This window comes from Canis lupus, chromosome 13 (assembly GCF_011100685.1).
Source record: "Canis lupus familiaris isolate Mischka breed German Shepherd chromosome 13, alternate assembly UU_Cfam_GSD_1.0, whole genome shotgun sequence".
Classification (NCBI taxonomy): domain Eukaryota; kingdom Metazoa; phylum Chordata; class Mammalia; order Carnivora; family Canidae; genus Canis; species Canis lupus.
In genome coordinates this window covers 35657658-35669696 of record NC_049234.1, presented here as the reverse complement: position 1 = coordinate 35669696, position 12039 = coordinate 35657658, and the positions used below count along the sequence as shown (strand labels likewise).

At 48.1% G+C, this 12039-nt stretch overlaps 1 protein-coding gene across 1 annotated transcript in view; it reads left to right on the top strand.

Annotated features, from left to right (window-relative positions):
• The window catches only part of TRAPPC9 (trafficking protein particle complex 9), a 544705-nt gene that overhangs the window by 68587 nt on the left and 464079 nt on the right, over positions 1-12039 (top strand). Inside the window, 1 exon segment of the mRNA XM_038555604.1 lies at positions 3229-3372. Within this exon segment, the coding sequence (XP_038411532.1) occupies positions 3229-3372 (144 nt within the window).

The window sequence follows — 12039 nt, the reverse complement described above, 5'->3', positions numbered from 1 at the left end:
CAGTTGGGATGATGATTTAACACCTGCCTCCCACACTATCCTGTGTGCCTGTGAGAGCAGAGCCTCTGACCATCACCATGGCCCCTGTGTGGCGCATGGCCAACGTCCCAGGAGATACGTGTCCCATAGGACCAAAGCCTAATGATCAGCTACAGCCTCATGTGTGGGCTGCCAGTTGTTGAAAAGGATTTCTTGGTCTTAATTTTTAAATCATATGAACAAAATGTTTTTTTTGAAATTTAAATTCAGCTAATTACCATATACTGTATTATTAGTTTCAGAGGTAGCGTTCAGTGATTCATCAGTTGCATACAACTTTCAATGCTCATTACATCACGTGCCCTCCCATCACCCAGTTACCCATCCTCCCACCCCCTTCCAGCAACCCTTAGTTTGTTTCCTAGAGTTCAGAGTCTCTTATGGTTTGTCTCCCTCTCTGATTTTGTCTTCTAAAATGTTTCTTTGGAAAAATAAAGCAAATAAGCACATCTCCAAGTGATTTGGTACTTTTTACTTAGCCTTCTTTTTTGGGAGGGGACATTTGCCATCTTTTTGGGGAAGAGGTTGAGAGAAAGTATGGAAGTGAGATCAAATAAAGTAAAAATGATAAAGGTATGGAAGTGAACTCAGAAAAAGTAGAAATGATAAATGTTGGCTGGCTATGTTTTTAACAGGAAATAAAAATCACTTTAAACTCCATCTCCACTGTTGCTCTGGACCACTTCAAATATTTTTCAGAATTTAATAGAAATGTACTCAAACCCTGGACCTGTGAATAAAGCAAATTATCTGTATTCTCAGGATCTGAAATATATTTATTTCTATTTCTCAAAATGAACATTTTTGCTAGCTGGTTACAGAAGGTCAGTGCAGGCAAACAAATGTGAACTGTGTGTATTTGCCAGCTTAATGGGCTGGTTGTTATCACTTTAATCTTATTTCTGTTGCTGTATATGAAGATCTAGGAATATGCTGTGTATGGGGATCAGCCTTTTCCTGAGTGAGGGATTCAGTCTTCCCCAGGAGCACTTATGAGAGGCTGGGATGGCAGGTGGATTTGCTTTAAGGTACTAGTTGTAATAAATTCTCAAATCAGTAACATTTTGAATGCAAGAGTGTGGAAAATTTATCACTTGGTCATATGTTGCAAATCTGGCTTATGAATAAAAAGAGTCAGATTTTATTGGAGGAACATAGAAATTGTGACTTGTACGCTATTTAGCATTAAGGAAATTTTTACTCAGTCTTACAATTGCCTGTGGTAGGAACTGTGTCATCATGTATTAGAAAAAAACAACATGGTGTTATTTGCCCAATTTTTAAGTGAGAAAACCTTCTGATACTGTAGTGTTATTAGTTAAATTGGATTATTTAAAATTTATGACTTGGTTAGTCATGAAGTTGATTTTAGCTTCTTAATCCTTTTACAAATCTCTTACTTCACTTTGGCATTTGGTCTTAGCTTCTTTTGATAATGAGGAAATATTGGAGAGACTTGGCTTTCTGTCCTTTCCTGTCATATGGTAAGTACTGCTATTTTATGTTCCTAAAGGTTTTTGTAAGATAGAGAGGTTCTAGGATATCAGGTAGTTTTTTGGTGTGTGTGTGTGTGTGTGTGTGTGTAGGTTTGGTCACCTCCAAGAATTCCAATTTAAAAAGTTATTATGAAGTAATTTAAATAAATATAAATGAAAGAGAATAGTACAATGAGCCCATCACCCACAGTAAGTGGTTATCAAGACTTTGTCACATGTGCCTTATTTTTATCTTTTCTTTCTTTTTTTTTAAAAGATTTTATTTATTTATTTATGAGCGACACACAGAGAGAGGCAGAGACAGAGGGAGAAGCAGGTTCCTCACAAGGAGCCCGATGCTGGACTTGATCCCCGGACCTAGAATCATGCTCTGGGCCAAAGGCAGACACTCAACCACTGAGCCACCCAGGCATCCCTTTATCTCTTTTTCTTAAGTTTATTCTTTGTTGAAGGATCTTAGGGGAAATCTCAGAAATCATGTCATTTTACCTTACATACTTAAGTTTGATGTCTGAAAAATAGGAGCATCATGTTTTACCAGGCTTTCCTGGCTGTGAAGGAAATTGAGGATTGGTGGAAGAAACAAATACACGAGCTTGCAGGGGCCTCACTGTACCTGCTGGGTAATGCCTGTGGGTCAGAATTTGTGCACGGTGTAGCAGAAGTACATGAAAGAGCTGGCCAGCCGTGTAGTGCAGGGCAGTGGGAGAGCAGCTTAGTAGGCCTGGGGCAGGAGGAGCCCCGTGGTTGGAGTCTTCATCTTTTTCTGTACAGCGCATCGGGTCCCGGACACACAACACTGTACTGTAACCTGTTTGTGTTTGAATCCCGTTATGGGGTCTCCTTCATGAAGGTTTTCAAGGTAGAGAATATTTAAAAGTAGTCATTGTTGCCAGGAAGGAGATGGAATAAATAACTCTAAGATTCTGAGGTCTTTAAAAAAGAAAAGATTTTATTTGTTAGACAGAAAGACAGTACAAGCAGGGGAAGGGGCAGAGGGAGAGGGAGAAGCCGGCTCCCCACTGAGCAGGGAGCCCGACTGAGGGCTCAATCCCAGGATCTGAGGATCGTGACCTGAGCTGAAGGCAGACGCTTAACCGACTGAGCCACCCAGGCGCCCCTAGGTTCTATGGTCTTAAAGAGGTATTTTTCAATGATGTGCAGTCAACACCCCCCACCCTTAAATTTCAACCATGCTAATTTGTTTTGGAGGGAGCAGCCGCAAAAGTCCATTGGTAACCTTTTTCCTAATTTAACTATCCGCTGTTACAAGCTTTTCTTATACATTAAATTAAAAAAGCACACGAAGGCCCATCAAATACCAATTATTTTTTGAAAAAATAATTGTGTATATGTAACTCAAATACATGCCCCTGGAAACAATTTTTGGTTATAATCTCATTATAATGATCTCAAAGTGGTTATTTTTAAATTGTGTCTTTGCAGAAGAGAAAACATGTTCCATAAAACATGTCTTTTTACCGTATGAAAAAAACACAGCACAAGTTCTTTCTGGGCTAAGTTAAACACAGGAAGTGTTTTTTCTTGCCCTTTGGGTTTGGTAGTTGAAGCATTTGTCTTTACATCACAAGTTTTACAGATACCATTAAACGTATTTCCGAGGAAGGCTCGAGTCTGTGTCTGACGCGCCCTCCTGGCGCCCTCTGAGGACGCTTTGTGACTTCCCTCACAGGCACGCACCGCGGCTGGGCTGCCGTCCAGATGCGTTTGCTTCACGAATTGGTCTACGCCTCCCGAAGAATGGGGAATCCTGCTCTTTCTGTCAGGCACTTGTCCTTCCTGTTGCAGACCATGCTGGACTTCTTGTCAGATCAAGGTGAGTGGACTCAGTGAACGAGAGCCCCCTTCGTGCCAGCCCGCAGAGACCCCGCGCTTAGGTTTACGTGGTGGCGCTTCCCGGTCTGCTGCTTAGAAGGCACCGTGCTCTGCTGTGTCCTCAGCTCCCCGTGCTGCCCCTGCTGTCCTCCCTGGGCCCTCTCTCACTGCTCCGTGGCTCCCCTCTGCCTCTCAGTCTCCGGCATGGGCTCCCCTTCCCGTAGCCTACGCCATATAGAATAGAAACGTCCAAGCATTACATTTATACCCGGAGGTGCACAATTCATAAGAATGTCCCTCGGCGAATTTTCACCGAGTGACCACTCCTGTAAGTGGCAGCCAGATGGGAAGTCTGACCAGAACCCCGAGGACCCTGCTGTGCCCCCCTAGTTATAGTCCCTGCAGCAGCAACTTGGGTCTTACTTTTGCAGCCAGAGACGCAGCTTGCTCTGTGCGCCCGCGGCCTCGTGCGGTATCTCTGCCCGCGCCGCAGGCTTCCTTCTCCTGGCCTCTCCCGTCCATCATGTGCTTTTACTCTTACTTACTCTCCCGTCCAGCCTCTGCTTTTTGGGTTTCAATCATGCCCTGTTTGTTTCCAGCCCACATTCTACCCTGGGCCCAGCTATGTTGATCCTGCTGCTTGCAGGCTGTCTCCATTTGCATGTCCCACGGGCACTTGAAAGTGAGCACATCCGCGGTGCAGCTCTGTTGCTTCCCCAGCACACCTCCCTTTCTGCCTGGGCCGTGCAGCCAGGCAGTGCATGTTGCCCATTGGCTTCTTTGGGACGCACTCTCTGCCCTGGAGATGAGTGCGGGGGGTATTTATTAGGAAGTGCTCCGGGGATCAATACCAGTTGAAGGGAGGAGAAGGAGGCCAGATTGGGCAGAGGAAGGCTGGGCCTCAGAACGGTGTTAGCAGAGGCCCCGCCCCCGCAGAGCTGGCCTGCATGGTCACCAAGCCAGGCTCAGTGACTGGCAGTGCAGTGCCTGGTGAGGCAGTTTCTGGAGAGGCCTCGGCTGCCCCAGGCAGAGATACCTTGCTATGTGGTGAGGGGCTAGGCCTCCTACTCCCACACCCAGGTGCTGGATGCACATCGTTCCCAGGAAGGGGGCATGGGCTTGGACGAGGTGGCTCTTTCCAGCTGGGAACAGTCCCAGGAGAGGGCAGCACTCGTGTCACCTGGGGGATCCATCCTTCATGCCCAAAGTGTCCCAATGGGGACCTGCCACAGCTCAGCCACTGTGCTCCTTCAGCCTGCACCCTGGCATCGGTCAGGTGTGCTTCCTCTGTCCTCCCAGCTTTGAAATCAGCGTGTATTGCCGTCCCTGTGCCTGTGGCTGGTCCCTATTCCCTGTGGCAGTCTCCTGGGCTGCAGGATCTACTGTGGGTGTGAGGCTTCAGTACATGAGTTCCAGTGTGCATTTATGCCAGAACTCACACAAAGACTCCGTAATGGTCAGTTTCAAAGCAGAAGGACTGAGTTGGTGTGCGATGGCCCTTATAGAAGCAGGGAAATGGTCGGTCTGACTCCTGTGCGTTTCTAAAACAGGAGAGGAAGGGGTTCCGTCATAGCTATTATGTAAACTACGTATGTAATCCATTGTGTTCTAGGCAGAGGCTGTTGAGGACCCTGGCTCCTCACGAAGTTCGAGGGATTGGGTGAGATTCCTCTTGTGTAATCTCCTCCTCCACACCCTGTGTGTCCTTGAACTTCATCCAGGCAGGCTGCGTGGACTCCTCATCGCACATACCGTGAAAGCCTGTTGTGTGCTGTTCTCTTCTCATGAGAGGTGTCTGTCCCCATGCCACCTGCTGGGACTCGGGGTCGTCTGTTTCCCCCAGGTGACTCCCACAGTGACTCCTCCCGCAGCTCCTTGTTGCTAATGACCTTGAAGCATTTACCACTTGTGGTGCTTGTTTGTATCCCTTGGGCTTGGAGCACCCCAGGGGGTGCTGGTGCATCACTGCTCACAGAGAGGCACCTGCGGATGGTGAGACCACTTCTCCTCTGCACCTAGTGGGTTTTCGTTGAGCAGCAAGACCATCATGACAGCTGGCTAGATGAACGGTTGGCACCTTGGGATCCTCTGAAGTGTGAGGGGCAGATGAAGGCAGAGTCCCCAGAACAGGCCGACTCTAGTGTCCAGTGGGGATGTGGGCCTGGGTCTGTTGTTTGATGTGTTGAATTTTTGCTTTTTGATGGGTGACTGCTCTCCTCAGCCACCCGACGGTGTCTCACCCTCCCCACCACCCAGCTTCAGTGACGATGCAGTGCCCGGCACAATGTCCAGGGTGAGTGGACTCTTCCCACTGGGCTTTTTTTTTTTTTCAAGTTCTGAGTACCTCCTGACCCACGGCACATGGCCCTCCTTTTGTCATGATTGTGCTCTCTCTCTCTTTCCCCACACGGCTCCCATTTAACTCTGCGCAGTCTCATGTTGCTATGAGTTGTGAAGACAGGGCCCTGTGTCCTTGCCCTGAGCTGCTCACACCTTCACTTGCTTCATCTCAGGCTTTTTCTCTTAAATTCACATCCCCCGACCTGTGGCAGGGCCTTTGTACTCTCTCCTTCCCCCACCCCCTGTTCCCTGTCCGCTCCTCTAGGTCTGGATTCCCTATCACCAGTCTCTGACAAGTCCCAGCACCACCAGGGTCTCCCACTCCGCTCCCTTCGTTCATGCGCTGCTCATGACTATAGCGGAAGAATCCTCATGTCCTTCGTTGGTCAATGGCTGTCTTCCTTTCTGGAGCTCCGGAGGGAAGGAGCTTGGTGGTTATTGGAGGTCATGTTGTCGGACTGTGGAACAAAGAGCCGTCTCCTTAAAGGCCTGTGTAATGGTATTTGGTTAATTGGAGTCTTCGGAGAAAAGGACAAAAGTCAGGAAGTTTAAAGAGTTCTTCCCAGCCAGCTGCTGGCTGTCACCTCAGATCAATGGTGGCAGTCTTTCTGGGCCTCCGTTTTCTCATTTGTACACGAGGATGGCACAGTTGTGAGGTAGTTTTCATTTTAATGATAGATATTTTATTTTTTAATTTTAAAGTTTTATTTATTTATTTATTTTTCTTTTAAAGTTCAGGTCTTTTTCTTTTTTTTTTTTTAATTTATTTTTTATTGGTGTTCAATTTACTAACATACAGAATAACACCCAGTGCCCGTCACCCATTCACTCCCACCCCCCGCCCTCCTCCCCTTCTACCACCCCTAGTTCGTTTCCCAGAGTTAGCAGTCTTTACGTCAGGTCTTGAACTCATGACCCTGCTTGAGACCTGAGCTGAGATCAAGAGTTGGTTGCTTAACCAACCGAGCCACTCAGATGCCCCTAATGATAGATATTTTAATTTACTTGATGACCTTTCCCCTGGAGAGCTCATGGTATCATTTATAGAGTTGATAGTTAACATTCCTAAATACTGCTGCATTGAAATGAAATGTGGACTAGAAGAACAGCCAAGAAAGAAATCACTGATCCTGGGCTTGAGGGAAGGGCTTCCTAGCATCCTTGTTGTATGTCAGCCTGAGTATTTGCAGATGGAGAGGCCATGGCCTGGGGGCTTCTTGCCCCGTCCTCCCCCACATGTACTGTCTCATGTGTGCAGGTTAAGAGTGAACTCATGAGTTAAAGAGGATAGTTGTTAACACAAAAGGCATCTGGTTCCTGGGACTCTTGTCATGTTTTTCTTTTCTTTTTTTTTTAAGATTTTATTTATTTATTTATTCATGAGAGACACACACAGAGAGAGAGAGAGAGAGAGAGAGAAAGAGAGGGGCAGAGACACAGGCAGAGGGAGAAGCAGGCTCCATGCAGGGAGCCTGAGATGGGACTCAATCCCGGGTCTTCAGGATCAGGCCATGGGCTGAAGACAGGTGCTAAACTGCCGAGCCACCCGGGCTGCCCTTGTCATGTTTTTCAAGATGGAAGTACTAACTTGAGAATTTGTGGACTCTTCATGGGAAGCATGGCTGTGTTACTGTTTATGATCATTGACTGGGGGTCCCTGGGCATGCAGGTGCAGCCTCCACGGCAGCACGGCAGTGGACTGGTGAGCTCCGTGGGTAGTGGCTGCAAACCTGGTCCTGTGACCTGGTCCTGTGTGCTGCACAGGAGTCCCTTGAGAAGGAGCAGAACCCCTGATCACTCCTGTTGGTGCCACAGTAAACAGACCCAGGGTGAGGGAGGGGTGCTGCTGAGACTGTGGGACGACCAGTGAATGATCTTGAATTAAGGAGCTTCTGACATGAGACTTGTTTTACCGTGTTACGGTAGCAGAGAATGCTGTGTTCTTATTATAGGGTCGGATGCTTTATTAGTGAAATTTAAACTTCACGTAGTTGCTTGGGCTTTCCCTGCGGAGGTCTAAAGGATTTTTGTGTTTTACTGTGTTCAGAACTTTGCTGGAGGATACAAGGTCAAAAACCTTCCAAAGATCCAGTGTTTCATCTACTTGGCAGGACTCTGTCGAGTAGAGATAAGGTACCTGACATGCATGACAGTGTGTCTAATGCATAAAAGTGCTTAATGAATGTTCTGAGACATCTGTGTTATTTCTCTCCCAGGGGCCCTGGACTCCAGCTCCTTGGTCAGAGGTTGCAGGTTCTTTCGCCTGAGGTACCTTAAGAAGACCCAAGAGAAATGGAATCTCTTGTCAAGGACACAGCAGAGTGAGCCCAGAGGGCTAGCAGATGTGCAGATGCTCTGATTTGTGTCCTATTTGATGATTAGCAGTAGCAGTGCTAGCAGGGCTCCTCTTGTCTGATGGGAGCAGAGAGGGATGTGGGTGGCAGGTGGGAAAGGAAAGAAGGATAAGGATGAGGGACCAGCAGAGCCGTCAGGCACCATCTCTTGGCGAACAGTGGTTGGCCAGGCTGCCACCTCCATGCCATCTGGTGTCCTGCCTCTCCCGCACTTGAGTTGTTGGGAACGTGACCCTTGCTGCCTTGCCATTGAAGGTGTGGATTTAGATCAGCCCCTCAGCTCATGGTCCAGCTGGAGGAGCACAGAATCCCAGGCCTTGTCATCTAGAACATGAACTCAATTTGCTGTTACAACCCGAGGTCAGAATAGAGGCTCCGTCTCTGAGCCCCAGACCTGGGTCTCCAGCAGCCCGTGGATGTTTGAGCATCACAGACCTCAGAGCAGCTGTGGTGTGGCCCGTCCCCGACACAGCAGGTGTGCTTTTGGCTCCAGGAAACCGAGTATCTTACTAAACTATATTATTATTTTTTTAAGAAAATATATTGAGAAGGAACTCATGTACTGCACAGTTCACCCGCCGCAGGTACCCATCACCCTGTGATGTCCACCTTGCAGGAGCCTTGTACCCCTCAGACACTGTTCCCCAGGCCCCCCCCCCGCCCCATCCCTCAGCAGGTGTGATCTGCTTCTGTCTCCCTAAATCTGCCTGTCCTAGGTGTCTCAAGTGAACAGAGCCCCACAGTGTGTGGCCCTTGGTGTCACCTTTCACGTGCTGTGATGTGTCCACGCCCTGCCTTGGAGCGCTGCTTCTGTGCTGCTGGCCCTCAGATCCATGTGTCCAGCCTGCTCTCCCCCGAGATTTCACCCTCAGTAGGAGCATCGTCTCCTCTCCCCTGAAGCTCTCTCTCGCCTTCCCCCACCTGCCTTTTCGGGTGCTCCTCCGGGGAGCAGGGCAGTCTGTGCCGCAGCCCCCCACTCTCACCCCCACAGCCGAAGTGGGGAGCAGGCACTCATTACCTGCTGATCTTCCTGCGTTCATTCTCTCTCTCCTCAGCTCGCTCCTTAGCTCGTTAGTGAGCAGCCTGGGCGAGCTCTCGGAAGCTGTGTCGGACCACACGCCCTCCTGCGTCCGGCCTCCGTGGCCTCATTGTGCCTTGAAGAAACCTAGATTCCTCATCGTGGTTTATGACATGGGTCAGCTCGCTGTGGCTTGTGGGTCAGATCTGCTCCCACCTTTTGGGTGGCTCTGGCCTTCCTGACAAGAAAGGCTTTTATAGAGGAACACTTGTGATCAGTTTGATGATAAGGATTTGATCTTTGAACGCTGATTAGATGAAATGTCATCACCCTCCAAAATTTTTTTTTCTTCTCATTTTTAAATCTGTGTTAACAAAAATTGTACTCAATTATGTATTTTGCATTTCACCAATAGGAAGTGTGTTTTCTCACTTGCTGTATGTAAGTACCTACGTAACATCCATGATCAGCCTCTTGGTTCACAAAACCTAAGATACAACGTCTAGTCCATTATGGGAGGGTTTGTCTTTGCTAATCCGTGGTTTCCAGCGCCCTGGGTGCCCTGATCCCTGCCTGCCCCATGCTCTCTGGTTCACTGTGTCTCGTACACTGCCCTGCTCAGGGGTCCTTCTCTCCTTTGAGCCTGTTTGCTTTCTCAGGCCCTTTCTCTCTTCTGGATGCACTGTGCCCCAGCCCTCACGTGGGCGCCTCCCTGTGTCACTCCAGTCTGACCTGAAGGCGTGAGAGGCCTTCCTGACCTTCTAGTCCTCGGTCCTCCCAGCCCCACAGGCCTGTTTCCCACCACCCTGGCTGCTGGGGGTCTGGGCAGGAGGCCTGGCTGAGGGGCTGTGGCTCAGGCCTCTGCAGGCATCCTCCTTCAGGAACTCACGTGTGAGCTACCTTTGAAGCAGGGTGCCGAAGCCTGGTTTCCTTGTCCATATTATTTTATGGGAATGAAAATGCATTTCCTCCTTCACTGTAAGCATCATCATGAAGCACAGATGAGATGGGAGATGGGGGCTTTGAAAATGTCGAGAGCTAAGTGCTTGCTGTGCTCAGTATCCTGTACTTGCTCCTTCCTGGTCTCTCCCTCTTCCTGCCTGTTCCTTCCCACGCCCTTGCACTGTTTGGTGGTTCCGTATATCAGATTCTGAGTTGCCCCAGATTTGAATTTGGATACTGTTGTCTTTACAACTTCTGGGACCTTGGGCAAATAATTAACTTCCTTCAGCCCTGGTTTTCTTACCTGTACGCCGAGAACAGGAGCATCTCACGGGGCTATTAATTTTCAGCTAGGTGTTGTGCCAAGAGCCTGGCGCGGTGTCTGACCTTATAGTGGCCATTCAGTGATGAGAACATCTTGGGTGATTGTCTCTAGAGAACAGGCCTGAGGAAGAGTCCTGGTTAAGGGGAGAGAGGAGTCCATAAAAACAGATGGATACAGAAGCATCATGTAGCAGTTGACAGTTCTTTTCAGAGGTTGAAGAGTTTGCAGTAATGTTCCATGAAGAAGGTGATCTTGACCTTGAAGAACAAATTGGTGTTTGCTAGAACATGCTGAGCAGAAGAAATAGTTTCACTTAGAAGTTCTTTCTGTAATGCTGGTGGACTTAAGGGTATTTACTTTGTTAGGGAATGTTGGGTACAGTAGTTTGGTGTGATTCTGTTGTCTGGAATTTGGGGAAGCAAAGTGGATGATCAGTAGTTGTGCAGTATGACCCAGCAATTCCACTGAGTAGGTGTTTACTCAAGAGATTTGAAAACGTATGTCCACACAGAAACCTGCCCATGAATGTTCATAGCAGCACTGTGTATAATTGGCCAAGAAGTGGAAACAAAAGTATCTGTGGATGGATGGATGGATAGATGTAGACGTGGTGCATCCTACCTGGGTGACTCTCTTGCTCATCCCTTTTCCCTTTGCTTTTTCCTGCCTGCCTTCCTTGGCTTACGTTTGCTCATCTTTCACATCTCCGTGTAGACACCATGTGTATATTTATCTATGGAGCCTTTCTTAGTCCTTTGGGGCCAGCTTGTGTTCCCTTGCAGCGTTCCCACTGGTGCATGTAACTTGCCCACAGGAGCCCTTCTGGCTCGCCATATGCCAATTGCTTTAATTTGATGGACAGACTCCCTGGCAGGGCTGCAAGCACTCTGAGGGCAGGGTCTCTAACTGGCTGTTTCTCCTCCTCCCCCCCCACCCCCCCCCGGGACCTTGTGGCACAGATTGGCATGCACATATTGTTGAATGCATGAATAATATATGTCTTTTTTTTTTTTTTTTAAGATTTATTTTAGAGAGAAAGAGCGAGAGCGCATGTGTGCATGAGCAGGTGGGGGAGGGGCAGAGGGCGAGAGAATCCTCAAGCAGGCTCCTTGCTGAGTGCAGAGCCCAAGGCAGGGCTCGATCCTGACCTGCGCTGAAGTCAAGAGATAGCCACCCAACCCTCTGGGCCACCTAGGTGCCCCTGTTTTCCACTTTTCAAAAACAAGATTCTGGAGACTTCATTCATGGACCACATAATTCGTCCACTCAAAATGTGCACTTTCAGTATGTTCACAGATATGTGCACTTTTCCTCACAGTCATTTGAAACCTATTTATCACCTCAGAGAGAACCTGGTATGGTTCCTGTAGCTAGCTAGCGATGCATGTTGGCATTCATGTCTTCTTGAATGCGCTAATAATAAATACTTTGCTTTGCTTTTAGTTCTTTATCTGGTCTGTTTTTGCTGTTATTGGCAATGCCGTGGTGAACATCTTTAGATCTTTGGCTTTTTTAGCAGGACGGAGATTTTATCCAGAGAGGGCTTATTGGATCAGTCATTTTGAACATTTTTTATTGCTGTTAAAGCATATTGCCAAATTGCCTCTGAAAGCATTGTTCTGATTATACTGCTAGCAGCCGGGCTGCTGATTCAGTATGTACAGAAGGCTACCTTATTGTTTTAATTTG